We start from the raw sequence: 21,637 nt of genomic DNA, 5'->3' as shown, positions 1-21,637 counted from the left end.
ATAAACTATTTTACACTTTAGGTGTCCTGCATTATTGACGATGTGGAACACAGATTCAACATACAACATTACAGAAAGTCCGTGCCAAAATAAGCATGAGGCATTTTGATAAGTTATTTTATTCGTACATCATAGGAGGAACTTTTTGTAAGCAGGATCTTGTTCTTTACACCGAAGTAAACAAACACTGTAAGTGATGTAAGTTCATTCTTCTGCTTTAAAAATGAATGATTCATACCAGGCAAAAAAAATCCTCGGTATAGTTGCAAAGTTGTCTAAAATCTGGCTTTACCAAGTTTACAATGATACAATTTGTGTAACAGTGTCTTTTTGTTGGCTATTGCCAACATATTTATATACTACAAATATAGCAAGTACACAATATAAATTACAGATTGTGTATAGACACTGTTTTCACAACGATACCAATTTATAGATTTGAACTCTTCTGGAACTTTTCACCCCTTTTTGAGGTTCTTATAGCCAACTCGACGCATCTTTGTTAGGTTGGTTCGTTTTGTTCATCTGTAGTGGTTTTTTGTTATATCCAGGAGAAAACTAACGTTAGGTATATCTATAGTTGCATCAGCAGCAATATTTCAAACAACGGTTTAGTCGGAAATGTATACCTTTTCGCGAGCGGTAGTCTGCAAAACTAACCAGTGCGGTTTCGTACAACTTGAAGGCAGGAAATCCGCAAACGGTTTCTCAGACAACATAAAGCGTCACTCTTCAACGGGCGGTACCGTGGCGTTAAACAAGCGGCTGGCGTGTGTTTGATGGGTCGTCTGCCATCACTGGGGATCTCTCGTTCAGTTTGCTAGCGGAGGAACAACAGCGGCAGCGGATGGTACAGATTCGGTCTTCAGCCTGTAACCGAGATTTGTTACCGCACTCCGTGCCTATGTGAAACAAAGGGTAAAGTAACATTTAAACTCTGCGTCTACAGCCAAGCTTTATTAGCCCTCCGCAATGTAAGCTAAGATATATTTGTATCAACAATGTTCACTCGAGTAACGTTAGCCATGCAGACGGAAACGTTGCGTTAGCTGGCAGCTAACGTTAGCTTGTTAAACGGAAACGGGGTTGTCCCGGATTAGCTCAAATGTGTAACGGTGCAGTTCAGCCCTGTAAAATATATTTTAACGGTTTTCCGGGGAAATTATGAAGAAGTTGTTGCTCCAATGCGGCCTGTTCATAGGTAGCTACGATCGGTGCCTCTAGCTAGTATCATAGCATATAATACGTGTAATTAACGTAAACCTGTAGTTACGTTTAGCTAGCTGATAGCTTGCCCTGGCGGTCATTTCCTGTTTAAATTAACGTTAGCCGGTTAAGAGGATTAGTTTGTATCAACCAGTCTGCCTCTGAAGTCTCAAGTTGTCTTAGCCTATATTGACTTGCTTTACACAATGCAACTACAGCTTCCTGTACCCTCTTAGGGATATAGTTACATGTTTGTGTAACACATTAAGTAACCTTACGACATGTGCTCATGTTGTTATTTTGGTTGCTACCCAGAACACGCTCTCTAGGTCGTTAAGGGGCAGATGAGTTTGATAGGTGAGCGGATCAGTCGATGGGTAACAGCTGCTGTGTACAGAGCTATGGACGTTCAGGTCGTGATATAACGGGATGAAGAAAGAAGGCTTTGCTCAAAGGACATCTCCAGATTCTCTGGTTCATCACAAGGGCCAGTTACCTCTGTCTCTGTTTTCTCAGTTGACTTAATGTTAGAAGGAGATTGTCAAAGCTTATTGACTGAGAAGAAAACTTTACTTGTCCATATCAAAATTTCAGAGTGCAGCTAGTGATCCTTTTGTCAAGTGAATTATACTCTAAAAGGGAAGAACCTTCTTGTCTGTGTGTCTACTGCATTATAATGTATTCGTTTACTCATCTCAATCAGGTGACATTGTCCTGTATGGAATGACAACCTCACACAGATATATTGAATCAAAACCAGCAGGTAAGTGGACACTGCAGAACCCAATGTATTCCCGAATGTCAGTTCAGATTGGCCGATTTATTCCTCTATTGCCTGTACATCAGCTCCGTTTGCTGACATGGAGTGGAGGACACCAGCGGTGTCAGAGAAGTTTCAAAGCCGTTTTGGCCGCCGGCCTGGAACGGCAGACAGCGGGGACACTGGTCTTGGCACCTCAGCATCTGACAGCACAGAAGGTGACCGCTTTAACTTGTTCTTCCCCTCCCTGTAGCATGCATTGTGTAACGTTGTTTTGGACACTGTCAGTGGAGGCCCAGTTTGTACCATGCACAGCCAGAAGTGGGTGGTTTTGGTTAGCTGAAGTTATGCACTCTTTCCGGATAACTGTGCTGCGATATCATTAAGCCTCTATACTTTTTTTTTTTTTTAAACAGGGGTTAGCTGGAAAGTTGAGAATATACTATGGGGTGAGAGACAACACTGGGCCTCTTGACTCAAACCCTTAGTTGTGCTGAGGCTTAAAAGACTCTTTTAGTACGAGTCAGTGTTTCTTGGGCTATTCTTAAAGTGATGTTGGTTATCCACTGTAGTTGCTCTGGAGATTTGCGGAGGTAGATTAAAGTCTCAGCCAAAAATTCCCTGAAGCGCTGCTACAATACTCTTGCCTGTGCTGTGGAATGTCACATAAACTAGGTTTTTTGGTATTGGTTTTAAATGGGCAATGTCCCTCTAGAGAACTTTTTAAATCTAACTGGAATTTGAGCGTACCTGTATAAGCACTATAATACAATGGGTGGAAAAAATAACAAAGTATCAGAGAAGTTCCATGTGATAGTTGGCCAGCTGGTTGCCTTGTGCAACAGGAACCAGAGAAAATAATGGACTGAAAAAACATCAGAAGTCTATCAAAGCTGTTATTCATGCTGCCAGCTGGAAACTTTTCATAACAACTTTTAACAGGTCAACAGTTTCTCTACATAAAGTTACATGTATGTGTGTTGGCTTCCCTGAGGATGCAAAGATATCTGTGGTGTTCGTAGTACCCATAATCTGAGCGTGTGTGATTTCAAATTGAGTTACTGTCTCAATCGAATTTCTTACATAAGTCAACTACTAAAATGAACATTTACAAATATCATGTTAAGTAGATTATAGGTCTATAAATTTGGTCAACACATTTCTCATTTTCTGTGTTGTTGGTCCTCAAACTGGTAGCTCTGCGGGTGGCTGGAGTCTCTGTCCCTCTGGAGAGCATTCATACGTCTTTTTTTCTCTTCTTTTTTACAAACTTTACTCTTGTGACCTCCTTTGTTTATCTTCAAGAGTCACGCATACTACTGGTGCTTGTACAGCTTTGTGCTGACACTTGAACCGACAGCTGGGTCCGGCAATATGACAATCATCCCCGAATGTAGCTACAATAATGACCTGTTTTTGATAATACCAGTACCACATATATCATACTGGGCGTGTAAACAAAACCGCTTTAGAATACCCTTTTTATGTATTTAGGGAATGCTGTTTTTTCAGTTGCTTGATCTTAGCTCAAGGTAAATGTCATTATGGCAAGAATGTATTTAGAAAATGGTTTAGACTTGTTCTAGCCTGTTGTGATGATTCAATGGAGCCTGTAGGCTGCTTTTACATGTTTACCTTTTTGTGAAAATGTTCTTTCCTCTACTTATCATTTACTCCTCTGATTGCATTCATTTTTTTAGTTCATTGAGGTTGTGGTTTTGGCAGAAAAATGTGTCCCATGAGGTTGACCATTGATGTACGTACGTGTGTGTGTGTGATGTTACAGTGGGAGGTGGCAAGGTGCTTAAATAAGTGGCACCCACAGATCACTCTGTAACATGAGAGGTGGGCTATAAATACCCCTAACCTTTCCTGTGTATGCCCGTTTGCTCAGAACTTGGTGCAGGCTGGTCGGGGTGTCCTAGGACAATACAGTCTTGGGCTCGCTGCCTCACTGTCGCCCCTCTGTTAGTCTTGGCTTTATAGGTGAATCTGGTTAGAAATGCACCGGACGAACTTTGATTTTGATTTCAAGCGTTCTTCAGCTGAGCCCACCTCAGTTCAGCTGTAGAAAACATGCCACAGCTAATGACCTGTTTGTTGCGTCCCAGTGAATGCAAGGTTTCCACACCGAAACAGCTCTCTCAGGTTTGTTTAAATCACTTGTGTTACTTTGAATTGTGTTGGGACTTTGAACAGATGTCTGCAGGTTGTTATGGAAACATTATCTGTGCTTTTGACGTTGGTCTTTAAGGTTTCTGAGTGATGGTTAACATTTTTGTGCATTCTCGATGGAAGGAATTGGGTTCATACTCTGAAGTCAAATGCGGCTTCTTTTTCTATGTTGTTGAGTAAGTCATTACTGTTTCTTTAAAAGTTCTATTGTAAGAGCAGACGGTGGATTATTGTTTTACATGAACGCTCCGGCATTGAAACTAAGACAAGCTTAACTTTTCAACATAGGTTTTAGTTAATCATGTAATACAGAGTGGTTGTTCTGCGCATTAGTTTAAGTCTATTATAAGCCTATTCCCTCGGTTGACTCAGTCAGAGCCTGTTAATTCTTTCAGTGGTGACACCTAATCATCAAAGTAGGCCACCCATAAACCCTGCTGCCTCTACTTTGCATCACTGAATGGAAACAGAGAGAAAAAAGCCCTGCAGTAGCGTATTCTGCACTGACTTAACAAGGTCTATTTGAATATTGAAAAGGGAGGGAATATCTCATACTGCAATTTCCAATGGCTTTCTTCTTTTTAAGATTTCTGCAGTTCCAGCGGCAGCCCCCCTTTCCAGCCCATTCGCAGTCAGATCCCCATACCCACTGCACATGTCATGCCATCCACGGCCGGAGCCCCGGCCTCGAAGCCTCAGTCGGTGGTCCAGGAGGACTCGCTCTCCTCTGAGGGTCACAGGTCTTCCTCTGGCTCCAGAACCCCAAGTGGCTCCACTTCAAAGTCTTCCCCTCTCTCAAAGTCAGTGTCTTCGCCCAACCTGGACGCTCCACCCGCTGTGGGAGGGGATCATGTGGGGCCAAAGCCGGACTGTCTGAGCCGCTACCGCAGCCTCGTCAACGGGCTGGACCACTCTCTTTTCCCCTCGGATCACACGCGGATGGACGAGTGCCAGAAGTTTGACACTCCTGCCGTGGAGCCCACGCTAAATCAGTCAGCCCTGTTGGGGGGGTTATGCTCCGATGTCAGACTCCGATTACAGACTGCCGGCATCCGAGAGACTCCGGACTGCATCTCTGAGGCCTACAGAGGAGGCATGGAGCACAGCTACAAGGTGCTCCCTGAAGCTAGGTCGGGGCTCCCCAGCCAAGCGGAAACTTCGGTTCAGAGGGGAAGTCAGCCCGCTGTGGCCGGATCCGCTGGAGTTTACGCAAACCCTCTCAGCCTGCAGACACAAGCTCTGCTGAGGGAGCACGCAGGCTCCAAGGGATATGAGCCGTTGCGGCAGGACCGATGTGCTGAACTTTCCAGCTGGCAGCAACAACAGCAACACAAGCATCAACTGGAAAGTCTACGCATGCAAGTGGAACAAATGCAGGTAAGCATTTATTCTAGTTTCTAGTTCTCCTGTGAGGAGAACACGGTCATAATGTAAAGGCCATCAGAGTGTCTTGGCACTGGATGTTTGTTGACTTTAGAAATCGGACCATAACTAGTTTCTGACATTTTATTTGTCAGTTTGGGGAAAAATAATGCTCCAATAAGGAACACCCGAAGCAATACAGACATGCCATGTCTATTCAAAAAGTAAAAACCTTATAACAGAAGATGGTTTATGTCTGGTTTATTTTATCAAATGATGAAATAAGAAAAATCCCTTTCTCAATCAGCACTAGACAGCTTATCACAGCTTCCTTATGCAGTTTGTGACAAGCTTTTCTAATGGTAGAAAACTTTACCATTGCACATGTTGACCAAGTGCCACTAAGAAGGGACTTCCTAATAATAGTTTTATAATTTGATCAGGTGTCAGACGAGGCAAGACTGGTGGATATTCTGGAGCTGTAGCATAATGCTTTGTGACTATTTCTAGCGTAGCGAGCCAACTCTTGCATCACACGCACTATACACTGTGCAGACATGAGGTGTCAACAGTAAACGCTGTTCTTTTGTAGTAAATTGCTCGGTCTCATCACCGCTGCGTGTCTTTTTGTTCTAGCTTATGAGTGCTGGAGTGTCCCAGTATCCATCTCTGTATTCGTCGCCCGTTCACTCCGAGTCCGGCAAATGGGACGCTCTGGTCAAAGCCAGTGAGAGTCTGCTTAAGGAAAAAGAACTTATCATCGAGAGGCAAGTTTTTTTTTTTGATGGTTTATTTGGGGATATTTTGGGATGGTAGTGAAACTTTGTATTCATTTTGACATTATTCTGTGAACGCACTTGTTTTTAAATGAGTTATTATTGTTGCAGATTGTTTAAATTTTTTTTTTTTAAAAATTCCCCTCCTTTTTTTTTTTTTACGTGCTCGTGATGCAGACAAAAGCAGCATATGACCCAGATGGAGCAGCGTCTGAGGGAGACCGAGCTGCAAGTCCATGGAGCCCTCCTGGGTCGAGGAGCATCTTACGGGGATATGTGTATGCTGAGGCTACAGGTCAGGATGTGTACCCGCCTTACTCGTTCCTCATTTATATACCCTCAAGCACCGTGGAAACCTAACCGTTGCACTGCGGTGTTGCAGGAGGCCCAGAGGGAGAACGCCTTCCTGAGGGCGCAGTTTACGGAGCGCACAGACTGTGTGGTACTCGAGAAGGTGGAGGCGGAGCGCAGACTGGGGGCAGTCGAGGCAGAGACTCGCCGACTAACGGACTGCCTGAAGGAGGCCTGTGAGCGACACGCAGAGGAGATGAAGAAACAGGAAGAGAGGGTTTGTGCTTGCCTAACACATCCTCCTGACAAGTGTAAAAAAAAAAAAGTGTAAAAGTAATTAAATGCCACTAAGGGGCTTTCTTGGTTGAAAACCATTAGCAATCGTAGAGCTGTTCAAATTCTGTTTAACTACCAAACAACTGATGTTATAGGTCAGCATAAGAAAATGGGGAACCTCCACCCCACATGAACTGAGAGGCTATTGATAAAAAACCCATTTTGCTCGATACAAAAATAGACATTGTGTAAAACTAGATGTAACACGTTCACATTGTCCTTTTCGTCAATGCAGGAGCCACTTCGCCTCCCTTAGGCCGACATGTGACTGTTTATAGGACTAGTTTGTCTCGTGTTCTCCCCTTGATTGTGATGAATGGGTTTAAAGCCTATTACTTGTTCCTTACCTGCATTTCATCCCACTTTTGCTTCTTTGTGCAGATCCGCAGTCGGGACAAGCACATCAACAACCTGAAGAAGAAGTGTCAAAAAGAGACTGAGCTAAAGAGGGAGAACCAGCAGCGCATTGAGACTCTTGAGCGCTATCTAGCTGACCTACCAACCTTGGAGGATTACCAGAGTCAGAACAAGCAGGTGAGGAGATCTCTGCCTAAGTTTCATCCATCCTTACTGGGTCGAGGTGTGCAAACCATTAAGCCTGGACATGTTTTCTTTTCTTTTTTTTCCTGGTCAGCTTGTGGAAGCCGAACAGCAGGCATCTCAGCTACAAGAGAGGCTTCGAGAGCTGGAGGTCTGTCTAGAGACGACGCGCTCCCAACTCCGAGAAAGAGAAACACAGCTGGAAGATCAAAAACGCAGGGAGAGGGACCTGCTTACAACCATTACTGAGTATGCACACGCCAACAAACACACACTGTTCACAACAATGTAGCATCCCATCCCCCCTGTAATAACTCTGCATAACGTGTGTTTTTATTTCTGCCTTCATCAGTATGCAGCAGCGGGTACAGCAAGGCCTCGAGGATGGAGCCAGACTGCCTTCCCTGGACATGGATAAGTTCAGAGGAGAAAACAATGCATTGAGAGAGGAGCAACATAGACTCAAAAAGGTGTGTTAATAGGGGCTGATTACTTGTTCTTCCACTCCCATTCAAGGACATAAAAACATCTTATCGTAAAGCTTTACGGTGCCGGAAATGCATTTGTTTGTGTTTTGACTTTGTTTATTTTAGTCAGTCATGTCATTGCTAAATTACCCCATTGACCAAACTTCTTTTTAGTTATTTATTTAAAAGCTCATCAGGCTACCGTGTGGTTACTGTGTTAATGTCTTGCCTGTGATTTGCCTAGTACCTTCACAACCTCCCCGTCATACAGAACAGGCATGGGAACGATATATTCATGTAACTTGACATACACACTGAAGCGAGTATGTGCTGACTGCTGCATGGTGTTAAAGCTCAGTTCTTCTCTACGTAGGTCATCGAGAAGCAGCACCGAATGATGGAACAGCTCGGCTCCCAGATCCAGGTGTTTATCTCTTTACATGAGTCTGAATGACTCACGTGGTCACTGTTCTGTTTATGGTCTCCATAATCAATCTTTGATTATCCTCCATTGTCCGTGTGTGCAGGCTTTGGAGGAGCAGTTATCCCAGGAAGAGAGCAGCTCTCAGGCTGTCAGAGAAGATGTGTTGGCCAAAGAGAAGAACGTGTTGGAGCTCCATACAGCCCTGAGGGAGGTGAGACGATGATAAAGCTCCCGTGCCTTCTGAGTGTAGTATGCAGAGATGATCCCCTTCACAAACTGTTTCCTGTCATGTCGTTGATCCTTATCGCTGTGTTTTTCAGCTGTCTGCACAGAACCAGGAACTGATGGGTCAGAATCTGACCCTGCGGGAGCAAATAGGTGAGCCAGAGCAGAAGAGCACTAACGAGGCGTCGTCTGGCCTGCAGCCAGCCGGGACTCGTCTAACTCAGCGGCTTCATGTGGAGATCGCGTCCTGCCTCGGTGACCTGCGCTCCTTGTGCAGCATTCTGACCCAGAGGGCTCAGGGACAAGATCCCAACCTGTCCCTGCTGCTCGGTATCACGTGTAAGCACCGCTTTAGTTGGACGTTTTCAACGTGATCGTTTGTGTTTGTCAGTTTTGTGAAATGTTGAACTGGGGTGAATTGTAAAACATGATTCAATTTTTTTTTTTTTTGCTTCCCAGCACCTCCACCGGTTACAGAGCAGGCAGAGGACTGGATGAATCCAGAGGTGCTGCAGAAAAAGCTGCTTGAAGCGCAACAACTCCGTCGGGATGTCGAGGAACTCCGTAATGTAATACTGGACCGCTACGCGCAGGACATGGGGGAGAACTGCATTACCCAGTAACCTTGGCAACCAGGTGATATAGGAAAGGCTGCCACGCCGGTCTCTAAAACAGGCCCGTTTTTGATGACTGAATGTCAGAAAGTGGACTATTTTAATTTTTCCAAAATGAGGACTGAGGAAAGCCCAAATGGTTCTACTTCTACTTCTCTGGACTGACTGTAGGTTGATTTTCAAGCCTGCCTGTAGCTCAGCATCTCTCCCCCCCCCCCCCCCCCCCCCCCACCCCCCCCCCCCACCCCACCCCACCCCCACCCCGCGAGTTCATCTATTTCAGTCCGAGGGTTAACCGGAAACAACTTACCTCTAATACTTGATCCTTAAGCGTTGTGCGTGCTTTTTTTTTTTTTAAATCAATGATGACATAAATACTGTCTGTTACCAAGCAGTCTTATAGGTGTGTTCTGCTCTTATAGGTGTGTTCTGCGCTAGTGCATAACCATTTGTGTAGAAGCCCAACAAGTATAACTTATTTAAACCTGAATTTCCCTCTGGAGGGAGATTATCCAAGAAGTGGTTGACAATCAACTAAAACTTTTTTTAACCTGTCCTTTAAACTGAATTCACAAGTAAATGTTTCTAACATACCATTATTTAAAATGGTGACCACTGTAACATGCGACTGCTGTGCGGTATAAGACTTGATACTGAAGGGTTTAATTCCAAATCGGCTTTTAACACCAACAGGCCTACAACGATTTGACTACCAAAGAAACTCTGGTCAAAGCAGTTGTGCAAGTCTGTGAATGTTTGTTTCTGAATGCTTCTATCTTCCGTGGGCCTATTTCTGAATGAATGGATACCTACATGTGCCTTTCCGTCACAGTTGCAACGACAATGCTAATTCATGTGAGACGAACCACAAAGGGGCCGCTGGTGACTCTTCGAATACGACCTCTCTCTCTCTCAGCGTAATAACCAGTAGGATAGTCGATACATTCCCTGACTCTGAATGTAATCAATGACCAGAGTTCATGGAGGCCCCGACACTGTTTATGTTCCTGGCAGAGGAACCAAGTGATTTAAAGCCTCCTCAGCTTGAGGGATTTCCGTAGAAATAACGTTCTGGTTTACTGTACATTTCTGGTTGATAATGGCTGACTCGCATTTAACAGAGTGGTTCAGTGTTTGATAGATGATTGACTGAGAAACAGTATTAATCTTCAGTATTATTTATTTTGTATCGTTAACAACTCTGTGAGAGCCTCCTAATGTGTTGCTGTAATATTGTGCTAAAATGTTAACGCAGACTTGTGTAAAGGTCCCATGACGTGGCTTTTAGATTTGAATTTTGTCCTGTGTGTGTGTGTGTTTCACATTAGACATGTTTGGCCTGATGAGTGTGAGGATTGGTATCGATCCTCCTTTGAAGAAGCAAAATGTTTTAATCCAACGTGATGATGATGGGATGGGTTGGCTGGATCAGCCCTAAATAGCCAATCGCATTGTGCTGAATGGAGTTTTATGTCTGTGCAGGAGAAGCCATTTAAAAAGAAAATGGACACTTTACAAGTAGAGGAAGGGATTTTAATATAAATATATGCAACAACCTATTTTTACACAAATTGTACAGGACAACAAACCCAGGGACATACCAGCCATTTTCCATTTCATGGGACCTTTTTTTTTTTTTACTTTTAAAACGCTTTTTAAAAAGATTTTCTTTGAAAAGTCAGGCTCTGCATGCCTTAACATCTCAAATGTTATAAAAGGGAAAAAGATGTTTATATTTTCATACTTTTGTCCTTCTTTGTTTGCATATTTTAGAAATAAAGTTTTTCCACATTTAGTTTTGTTTTCCATTTAATTGGGATATTTAAATGCAGTGTTTTTCTTGTGAAGAAAGTCCAAGTGTTTAACGATTAGAAATGTCAGATCAGTATTGTCTGAAATAGAAATTAGAGCGTCTTCGGCATCTGTACAGCGAGAATTCTTCTACAGTGGAACAGAATAAGAGTTGTGTACATTGTCAAGAGGGATTTAAGTGAAATCCTTCATTTGATTGGACAGTTTAAAAAGTGGGCGGTCTAACTGTAGCATTAAGCGCTTCACACCATCTCTACTCAAATCTGCCTATTGGTGGATGTCACGTTATGATTGGTTTAAATTATTTGTCACTAGTTTCATTATTTAATTGTTGATATAACATTTTTTTTTTACTTTTTGGTTTTTATTTTTTGCAAATATAACATCATTGAGGTGGAAATTATGACCATGAAAGTGGTTAAAAAGGCATTTTTTGTTTCATTCGAACTAAAGGCAGATCAGTTATTAGCCATGGCATAATCGATTTGATACACATGAAATACTGTCCGTCAGTGTTATCAAATGTAAGGATGGTTTAGCGCCGTTGGAGCACGTATTATGCAACATAAAACAGTCTTCAATGTGATCAGTTACAGCTGGGATGTTCTAAGAAAAAAAGGAAACTGATAGAAAACCATCTGTGGGTCCATTTAATTGATTTCAGACAGTGAATGAGGGTGTTGCCTCTTTCGCAGCAGCAGTGTGGCGTTAGTCGTGAGTCCACACATTTGGAACGTCTGCTGGTCGTCATCGAAGCAGCACTTTGGGGACGCACTAATGATGTCATAACCAGGGAGTCCAACCCCTCTGGCGTGCAAGAGAATACAAGCAACAAGGGTCACATGTTGTAAAGACAGAAGCCAACACAAAGATACTCTGTCAACTTTCTCACCTGTGTTTGTCCAGATGCTGTCGCAAGTGGGCTACTGTATCCGAGAAGCGCATTTTCAGAATGTAAGTCCGATTCCCGTCTTCGGATTTCACCTTGAGCATGATGACATCGCTGTCAGATGAAGGCCGGTCAGGGCTGGATATCTGCAGTCTATTGATGGTAAACAACCAACGTGATATTAACTTCACGCAGCGTACCTCTGCTATATTGTAAGGCAGAAATATCTAAACATACTTGGTTCTCAATGGTTCAGAACCCCATCATTTGCTATCCATGCTGACGTGCCCTATTTTGCAGACATGCTTACAGTAATCTCCTTGGTCTTGACAATCAGCTGCTGTGGCCAAATGGGTATGTTAATCAGCCTTTACATGTTGTGTCTTCTTGGGTCTAGTAATTCCTTTAACCCGATAATCCCTGTTTTTACTTTCAACTTGCACATGTATGCAGGGATGGAAAATGATTTGAACCATGATTAAAGCCATCTTGCAACATGACCTGTATCTCACTCTCAATGTCTTATTAAATCCAAGATGCTTTTTACTTGCATTCCTTTAGATGGTAACCATTTTGTAGTTTGCCATATCTTTTTGATGTAGGCTAAATAACGGACTTTTATGGATCGATTCTTAAGATATCCGTGTTCTTGCATAATGGAAGACAACATTTTTAACACTCGTATCACTTGCCTTGCCGGTGTGTCTACGAGGATCACAGAGTTGCTGCTCTGCGAGTCAGACGAACCCTGGAGAAAGTGAGCAGAGGAGGTTGAGCACTAGCACAGACAGGAATCTTTGCTCTGCTGGAAACAGAAGTACAAATGCTTTTGGTAAGTAGGTGGAATGAGTCGGATCCACCCCGCCTGCGGCTCACCTGCAGGACAGCCCTCACGGAGTCCCTGACGTCAATCACCCGACCGGCCTTCACTACCATTTTTGGTAACTTCTTCAGGAACCGATCCGTACTCGACTCCTTGCCTGTGGCCGGATGTAAACACGAGAATGAGGCTCGGGAGTTTCAAAGCTCAGGTTCAACTCTTGATTGTAATGAAGCGATGTGAGTTGGGCGGACCGGGTAATTTCAAGCTGACGCCGTTGGATGATTCAGCTTTTTCCCCACAGGCAGCCTTCCCTTCGCCGGGAAAGTTATTCCAAGGCGCCCTGGAGATGTACTCTTGATCCCGCCTGTCATGAACCTACAGAAAAAAACATTTGACCAGGTTGCGAAGTTGAAGGTATGGCCATCTGCTAACTGAAAAATAGAAACTGACCTCAAAGGGCACGCCGTCCGGAAACCGCTCCTGAAGCTCGGACGGAAAATACCCGTCCATCAGATCATTCATGCACCGCTGCAAAGATGGAAGAAAGAGCATTCAAACCACAAATGAAACCAGGTGACAACATGAAGGCGTTTCCAGTGCTGACCTGGGTGCTGTGCTCCCGATAGGAGCGGAAAGGGCCGTCGAACATGACGATGCCGTTGCGGTAGAGACCCAGTTGAATAGGCTCCTTCTTGGCCAACTGCGCCCCAGTGGCTGTCGACCGTACAAAACACTCCCCCTCGCCGGCCAGGACGTTCAGCTCCATGATCCTCTGCTGCACGAGGTCAAAGTTCATGTGGAAGCTAGGGACCACAGAGGCACCTTGCAAAGGAAAGACATGTTAGGAATCCTTTTTTTGGGTAGAAAGTTCGGGGAGGTTATTGCTGCGAGCATGGTGGATGTTTTAGAGTGTAAAGGTGAGTGCAGAGGGAGACTACCTGGCTTCTCACTTTCAGCCGCGTCACTGCTCTCACCATCTCCCACCCAGGTCAAACCATGGTCATTCAGAAAGCTCTGTCAAGATGACGATCGGTAAAATTCAGACGGTGACATGACAATAAAATATTTTATTGGATCACCTTACATTCATTTCAGACACTTGATTCTGCAGCCGTTGGCACCTTCTCTCAAGGTTGTGTCTGCCGCTCAGATCATGAGTGCTCTCTAAAATAAAACACACGGCCAAGATGTGGACACGATCACATCCTTTTATTTACAAATTCTGTGTTAATCTATCTGAGGTCTAGATGTTACCTGATTCTTCTGGAAGCCTCAGCTTTGCCTCCAACATTGAAATTCGTTTATCCTTTTGGAAGAAATTAAAGTGACACGTTATGAAAGCATTCTGTTTCACAGTTTAATGGTCATCCGGTGGAGGTTTTTGTGTTTTCACCTTGCGCCCGATCTCCTTTGCTTGGCACATTACTTTCTGCTCCAGCAGGCCGACCCGCTGGATCATGGCAGACATTAGCTCGAAGTCGCTTGGTGGAACACCTGAATGTTAGAGTCTTGTATGTAAAAGCATCCTTTGCACTCTTCAAACGTACGTAATTTGATAGTATGAGCTAAAAGTCTGTTTGTGTAACAATAAATAGAAGATTTTGTATTGACTCGTACCTCTCTTTGATGGGGCTTTAGATTTTGAAGTGGTGGCATCATTCGCTGCGGTGGGACTGGTCAGTGAAGGAGTTACATCTGAGGATTCTGCAGCAGCAGCAGCCTGAAATTCTGAGAAGAAAAAAAAACAAGACAAATATGTGTGTCAAAAGTGAGTTTGTCAAATAGATGTGATAGTAAATTGTATAATGTAACAGAACGTTTCCTCAAGTGTATTAGGGTTAGGGTCAATACCCCAATACATGTAAAAATTGAGATATTTTACTTGAACGTTATATACAAACATCAAAAACTCATATACATATGAAGCTTTAGTATAAATTGAGTTTTAAAACATGTTCTCCCCCAACAATTTTTAAGTGACCTCTCAGTGCATTGTAGCCTCTTCATGTTGTAAACTAGGTACCCACCTTTTAACATGTTCCTCCTTATAGGCACTTTTTGTCTGCCCCTGCGGGTCAAACACAGCTGAATGTATACATGCTGCCTGGTATTATCTCCTCAAAGCGACTTGTTGATCGTGGATAACCTACCACTGCTCACTGGCAGGGGCCTGCAGAGGGGTGCGCCTTGTTTTCTTCAGCATCGACAAAGGTGAGCTCATTTTACCTGAGACGGGAGAGGTCGATCCAGTGTAGGGATGTTCAGGCTCGGGTCTCTTTTACCTAGATTAATCCATATTATTAAACTCCTCTTCGCAGGGTTCCCGTGTTTTCACTTTGTTTGGCGTCCGTTGCCGTTAGCAACGCAGAGGGAGCCCCTCTTCTCGTCACTGTCTCTTTTGCATTCAATAACGGGCTCAATATCTGTGCACTTAACGTTACATTTTAATGGGACCAACTGGTGAAATGAATAATGAGGCACTACGGTTTTTGGGTGCTTGTGTGATATCTGAGCTCTCTTTGAGACTCTCTAGCCGTGCCTTCATGGTGCTTTTCGTGTGGCTTTGCTTGGTCGGCCGCTAGTCGGCCCGGTGCCCGCAGCGCTGTCCCGCTGAGCGAAGCGAGCGGCCACTCAGAGAGGATGCTGAGGCCCGTCGGTCCCGGTGCGCGTCCGAGCTAAACCCCGGGGCTAACAGGCCGGTGCGGGGTTATGGCTGCAGCCGTCGGGTTTTTAGACGACGACTGGCCGATTTCGGGTGTTTCCAGCACGGTGTCGCCCCGGACTGTGCCGCCGCCGCAGAAAGCCCGCGCGGCCGCCGCAGCCGCGAGTGAAGCGGCCCCGCGGCTCCTCTCCGACGATGGTGATGGGACCGAGCTACCGGACAGCGGGTTCTCCTCGGGGGAAAGCCGCGCCTTCAGGTCCTCGGAGGACCTGGTGAAGGATTTTGAAGCGAAGTTAACCGTGTGCGTCCCGAAAGTTAACCCCGAAACGGGGAGCATCGCCCCCGATGGTGTGATGAGCGAGGACTCGCTGCTGGAGGAAGACGAGTGAGGCTTTTTTTCCCGGCCTGTCCGGAGGCTAGTTTTTATTTTATTTATTGTGACGCTTTAACTCACCGCTGCAGGTTACATATTCAAGTGTGTGTGTATAATAGACATTTAATTTAAATGGGAAATTTAATTTCCTAGATTGAGATTAATGGTTACGTGATGGTGTCTATATAGTGAAAGCTAACAGTGCCACCATCTTTTGTTGCCATCACAACTACATGAGTCCGATTAACAGCCTGGAGGAGTAAACCACATCCATCGTCATACTATCGGTGTCTGCCCCTGATGAAGACAAATAATGGCCGATATGTGTACTGAATGTAATCGTTTGGTTTGTTATAATCGGCAATGGTCATGGTTAGTTAGTCATTTGTACCTGTTTTGCTAATCTAAGAATTGTCTCAATGATTTATCAGAATAAAAGATTGTTGCATTCACTACATAAATTAAGTACATTATAAATCCAACAACATTGAATGTGTTTGGTTAATTACAGTGTGAATAGGCACTTTACAAACATGAAACATTGTTAATGGCCCCACCTTCAAATGTCATTTACAGAATTTTCAATCTGATGAATTGAGGATTGCTGTTCCACATAAGAGCAGGATCACATATGTGCATGTAACACAAAAACATGTTTTATGTGGGGTCTTACTACAAACGTTCACTACAAATGTATGACAGACTGAAATGTAGCCTGCTCCTCTGCAGACTCTGGAAGGTTCTGACCAGCAGCTATCGACACGTGATGCCGGTGGATTGGAAACAGTCTCTAACGTGCTCTCTCCACGTCCCCACATTCCACCTGGAGGAGAACCCTGTGAGCGACTTAACCCGTCCCGTACTGTCTGTCCCACTTTCTTCTTTAATCAGAGCCACCCCCCCCCCTCCTTCCTTCTCCTCCCTACCTAAATCTCTTTTCCACTCATCTGACAAATCTCAAATATGCTTTGTGTCAAGAGTTTAACGCTTTGATTATATTCCCTCCCTCCGCTCTGTTCCTTCCCAGAGAAAGACTGATGTTACGGCGGAGGTGTCCGACGAGGAGGAGCTGAGGGAGCAGCGGGACTCCATCATCGTCTCCAGCCTCTCAGAGGAGCCCTTCTTCACAGTAGAGCAGGTAGGTTACTCCGAACCATCGATCTCCACTGTAGTTCATCCCAGATGCTGCCACACAGGGTCAAGCTTTTGACTGAGAGCAGCAGCTGAATGTGGTCGAAAGCACCCTCCTAATAAGTGATACTTTGTCAGGTTATTTATTTGAGGGTTACCTCTCGTGTGTGTGTGTGTGTGTGTGTGTGCGCGTGCGTGTGTGCGTGTGCGTGCGCGCTGCATGCAGGTTATCGAGGAGATAGAGGAGATGATGCAGGACTCTCCTGACACGGACGCCGGGCCCGATCTCTCTCAGTCGGACTTGTCGGCGCTCTTGCTGGATGTCCAGCGCTCCACCAGTAGCCCCGGCTACGAATCCAGTGAGTGTCCACTACTGCCTCAAGCGCATAAATGAGCCGCGACGTGTTTATGGACCCCAGGAAGATTAGCGGCCGCTAAGGCGTCAGCTAATGGAGCTAATGGAGCTAAGGGATCCAGGAAATAAACAAATGTTCCTTTATTTCAATAAATGTTAGTGCTTTTGACTAGTCCACAAAAAATGGGATGTTTACTTCTGTAAGTTATCTAAACTAAAGGGCTCAGTTTTAGCTAATATTCATGACCGGTGATTGAAGGTTTATGTTTTCAGTTGGCTAAAAAAATGCTTTGGGCTGGGAGCTACAGACAATAACTGGCAATTACGCATCATTGATGAAACCGAATTTCAGTCCGGCACGTCCGGAATTAGAGAAAAGATCAAATGTTCTGAAAAATCGTGTGTTTTCCTGGAAAATGTTTGTCAACATGTGGAGCTACGAGGCTTTTTAACAGATCTCCCTCAGTTATGTTCAGGATCATATTAATACACAAGTGGTAGTTTATGGAGTATTTTGAATAGGCTTCTACGTTGTGGAAACACGTTGAACCCACGACAAATCACATGGTCCTCTAAACATTTGAACCATGTGAGTTATATTATCCTCAAATGTAAACATTAGCCGCTGCTGGCTGGTAACTCTGGTAGTTATTATCATTATGTTATTCTATGATCAGTTTGTCATAATTTATAACTATGTAAGTGATGATGTCACAGTGAAGTAACAGCCATAGACAACACATGATTTCAATCAGACTTCAACATAGAGTGAACCCTGATAACGTCATCAACGTGTGTGTGGCTCAGGGGTGAGGACCCTCAGTGTGGCAGAGCTGAATGAACGTCTTGAATACAGTGAGACGAACATCAGGATGTTCTCGGAGGAGCTGGTGCAGCAGCTGGCTCTCCGGGACGAGCTGGGCTTCGAGAAAGAGGTGAAGAACAGCTTCATCTCCGCGCTCATCGATGTCCAAAACCGACAGAAGGAGCACCGGGAGCTGCTGAGGAAGAAGAAGAAGCTCAGAGTTGGAGCTGGGACGTCGCAGGGCCCCACGGAGAAGACGCTGGGATCGGTGAGTGCTTCACTCTTTCATGGTCTCTGATAATGTGACATCTTCAGCCTTTTCTCCCTCTGCTACGCCTGCATTTCTCACTAAATTAGTTTTCCAACACACTGTCTTTCCCATCTTGGGTCAGCCCTCTCAGCTCATGTTTCTCCGCTTTACTTCCTTCCTCCTCAGCGTTTCAGCATGGAGGGGATCTCTTCGGTCATTCAAAACAGCTTCCGGCATACTTTCGGAAGCGCGTGCAGGGACAGACAGGTTTCTGTGTATTTCTCTCTCAGCTGCTGCACTTCATCCTTCCGTTATCTGCACTGAAAATATACACTCTGATGGGAATATCTTCCCACAGGGATATCGGAGACAGAACCTTTACCTCAGCTTTCTCTTTCTCTGTTTTGTGACGGCTTACAGTATTTGACCACAGTCATCCCGTATGAGAAAAAGGGACACCCTCCGTCGCTTGAGGACCTCCAGATCTTGACTGCGAGTGAGTTTCTTAATTTGCCCTAGCAGTGCTTGTATTTTAGGGGCTGGGATTGATCCATTTATTGCTCCTCCCCTTTCTGCTTTGTCGTAGTCCTCCAAGCTATGAGAGACGACAGCGACAAGGTGCCCGGTCTCTTAACAGACTATATTCTCAAAGGTGAGCTTTCTGCTTCTTTTCGTTACTATACGAGGCAAGTCCCGATTAACCCTGCCATAATAACTGAGATTATCACCAAAACACAATGGAATCACTTTACCTTTCATTTAGTTCAGAAACATACATTTGTATTGCACCACGGAATCGGATACAACAGACATGTTATTTTAGAGATTGTCCCTTTTAGGAAATGACTCCCAATGATCCCATCCGTAAAAGGTAAAGATGAACAGATTAAAAAACAGCAACATGAGTCAGTCTGCTCTGTCTTATAAGATAATTACTGTAAAATCAGGCTAAATGTTTCACTTCTCTAACATATTGGCGGGTTGGACAGCTTCTTAAACATGACAAACATGATCCACTTGTTGAGTGACTGTTTTGCGGCATCTGGTCCCGTCCCTACTCCACCCTTTAGAGGACGGGGGTGAGATGATGTGTTGGCAGCTTGTCTCCACCCTTCTGGTGACGTAAAGTTAAAGAGCCACGGCGGCTGTTCTTCAAATTTATTAGGGTAGTTTGGATTTCTAGTTGCAACACCTCAGGCACCTCATATCAGTTCAGTTTATCATGAAATCTTCATGAAACGTTGTGCTTTGTGTCTCCATAAAGCTCAGTTTGGTGACGTTTGTCCTGCTTTCCTTTGAGTTAGAGAGCAGAAAGTACTTTGAAAAGAAAGTCATGTCGGGGCACTGACGAACATTACAAATGATCATATTTGACAGCTGCCACTAGGTATCACGTTCATATATTTTGTTGTTGTAAAATGACAAGCACACATTAACAGTTTTAAAATCATAATATATATCATCCAAAAACAGCATTCAAAACAGTTCCTATGTATTACTGTATTATACAATGCATCAGTAAATTACATTTTTCACAAAGAATGTCCATGTCAAGCAGGTCTCAAATGAAAATGAATATAAACCCTCATGTGAAATCAGTTGGTGTCAAAAGCCGCCTGAAATCCTTTACCTGATGGTCCTCCAAACGCTTGCACCTTTTATCTATTTTTCATGTGCCTCTTTTTCTCACGTGTTCTGTTCTCATGTTTTCTTTCTCTACTTCTCATGATCGGCCTTACGCTCACTAGCTGTGGTGTGAGCGATGGACCCAGAGGTTTGTTTCACATGTGATGTTGTTGCCGCTCACGTTGGGAGAGCGCCCCCTCTCTACCACCGAACTGTAGTGCAGCCTGACCCCGATGTTCTCCCTTTCACTTCACACCTCCTCTCCCACACGGTGACTGTCTGCGGCATGGTTGATCCTTCACTTAGTGTCAGGCCACTCATTGCCCCACACCATAAGTGCAGTTTACATTGAAGACGCGGTTTTATGCTCGTTTGTCATCAGCGCGGCTACGACTGCAAGTAATTATCCTCACCCACCCTAATGCACACATAGGTCTGCTATTAGAATGAACTGATGTGCCTAAGATCTGATTTGCCTGTTGTTGTTCCTTTCTTTATCTCCCACTTTGTGATTTTTTTTTATCCTCTCCTAATGAAACTTCATCCATGGTCACTCATAGCTCTTCTAAAACTCATCTCTAATGTTTTTCAGTGCTTTGCCCAACGTAGACCAGAGGGACGATGTTCAACGCTCTGCTGCGGCTTCACATAGTTACCATGACAACATGATGATGAGGAATCATTGTATTTTTATAGACATGAAACATTCTTAATTTATTCTTGCATGTTTTTACAGCAAAATTAGTTTTTTGTGTTATTTTCCTAACTTGACTGTATTTATTTTGTGTTGAGCAGTGTGATTTTGCATACCTTGTGTGTTCCTGTGAATTGTAAGACCTTTTTCACTGTTTTTAATTATTTTCTTGCACTGTGAAAAAGAACCGTAAACTGTTAAATTATATACGGAAAATACCAAGATAGTATATTCCAATATAGAAGCTGCAGTGATTGGAAACTCGGCTCAGTTTATTTATAGATCCAAGCAACAATGCAAAGGGCTTTGTATTTACCTGTATCTATCTACTGAGCAAAGAACAAATGCACAAAGCACATTAAAGTTACAGGGAATTTTAAACTTTAAGGTATACACAGTGAAGTAAGATTGTATTGATCCCAAGGAAGCTCATGAGACAAGTCAGAGGGAAAGAAGGAACATGATGCATAGAATTTAATGTAGTAATATCAAATAAATGAGCTACCTGAACAAGTTTGCAAATGTAAAACCATCAAATAACCACAACCTTCCATGTAGCAGCAGAACGTTCCACACGTCATCCCTATTCTATGGAAGGAAAGGTTTTGATAGTCACGGTGAAGAAGTTTGGACTCAAAGGAATGAACTAACTAACTATGCATTTGAGTGAATCCTGAATTGTGTCACATGCACTGTTTGTACTTTCGTGATGCTGTTTGGGTCTCTGAATCAGAGACTTAAGTGCCGCCGTGCCTGCTGCACACAGGGCAGCTTTTGTATGTATCTTTGTATGTGTACAAACTGCCTTCGCCTGAATCTTTGTACATTACAAATGACTTATTTTCAATGAATGTCAAATTGCTGGACGACTTGCTGAATCGGCATCACTGTTTATTTGTTTTGTAAATATTTACTTTTCAATACATGTATAAAAATCACACCTCAGTCTTTGTCTCAATGTACGTAATTCGTTTCACAATAGACATGCAACAATAAACACAATAATGAAGAATCAATATATATATATGTATGTACATACAA

General features: G+C 43.9%; 3 protein-coding genes across 5 annotated transcripts; 2 read left to right on the top strand and 1 right to left on the bottom strand.

The window, feature by feature from the left end:
• Positions 1–561: 561 nt before the first annotated feature.
• cep85 (centrosomal protein 85) lies at positions 562–9,386 on the top strand. 2 transcript variants are annotated; one of them, XM_037454914.2, is made up of 14 exons: positions 562–918; positions 1,910–1,969; positions 2,053–2,184; positions 4,728–5,518; positions 6,140–6,270; positions 6,457–6,574; positions 6,662–6,847; positions 7,288–7,440; positions 7,541–7,695; positions 7,799–7,916; positions 8,287–8,337; positions 8,441–8,548; positions 8,658–8,901; positions 9,022–9,386. In XM_037454914.2, the coding sequence occupies exons 2-14, from the start codon at positions 1,930–1,932 to the stop codon at positions 9,183–9,185; spliced, it is 2,391 nt and encodes a 796-aa protein (XP_037310811.2). In that variant the 5' UTR covers positions 562–918; positions 1,910–1,929; the 3' UTR covers positions 9,186–9,386. The 2 variants fall into 2 exon arrangements, with proteins under 2 accessions (XP_037310811.2, XP_062421350.1); XM_062565366.1 differs by lacking the exons at positions 562–918; positions 1,910–1,969; positions 2,053–2,184 and adding an exon at positions 3,617–4,114.
• Positions 9,387–11,617: 2,231 nt separating this feature from the next.
• ubxn11 (UBX domain protein 11) lies at positions 11,618–14,971 on the bottom strand. Its single transcript, XM_037453258.2, has 14 exons — positions 14,851–14,971; positions 14,728–14,768; positions 14,318–14,428; positions 14,094–14,194; positions 13,955–14,006; positions 13,785–13,864; positions 13,639–13,714; positions 13,305–13,522; positions 13,151–13,228; positions 12,952–13,075; positions 12,754–12,857; positions 12,570–12,625; positions 11,881–12,030; positions 11,618–11,795 (listed from the first exon to the last, which is right to left on the bottom strand). Exons 1-14 carry the CDS (start codon positions 14,919–14,921, stop codon positions 11,639–11,641), a joined length of 1,419 nt encoding a protein of 472 aa, XP_037309155.2. The 5' UTR covers positions 14,922–14,971; the 3' UTR covers positions 11,618–11,638.
• Positions 14,972–15,403: 432 nt separating this feature from the next.
• Positions 15,404–21,541, top strand: fez2a (fasciculation and elongation protein zeta 2a). 2 transcript variants are annotated; one of them, XM_037453263.2, is made up of 9 exons: positions 15,404–15,747; positions 16,465–16,573; positions 16,763–16,873; positions 17,093–17,225; positions 18,029–18,294; positions 18,463–18,543; positions 18,697–18,772; positions 18,863–18,928; positions 20,495–21,541. In XM_037453263.2, the coding sequence occupies exons 1-9, from the start codon at positions 15,410–15,412 to the stop codon at positions 20,509–20,511; spliced, it is 1,197 nt and encodes a 398-aa protein (XP_037309160.2). In that variant the 5' UTR covers positions 15,404–15,409; the 3' UTR covers positions 20,512–21,541. The 2 variants fall into 2 exon arrangements, with proteins under 2 accessions (XP_037309160.2, XP_037309158.2); XM_037453261.2 differs by having other exon boundaries at positions 18,863–21,541.
• The last annotated feature ends 96 nt before the right edge of the window (positions 21,542–21,637 follow it).

This window comes from Pungitius pungitius, chromosome 11, assembly GCF_949316345.1.
Source record: "Pungitius pungitius chromosome 11, fPunPun2.1, whole genome shotgun sequence".
Lineage (NCBI taxonomy): Eukaryota > Metazoa > Chordata > Actinopteri > Perciformes > Gasterosteidae > Pungitius > Pungitius pungitius.
Note: the sequence above shows the minus strand (reverse complement) of the source record. Positions and strands in the feature narration are given on the sequence as shown.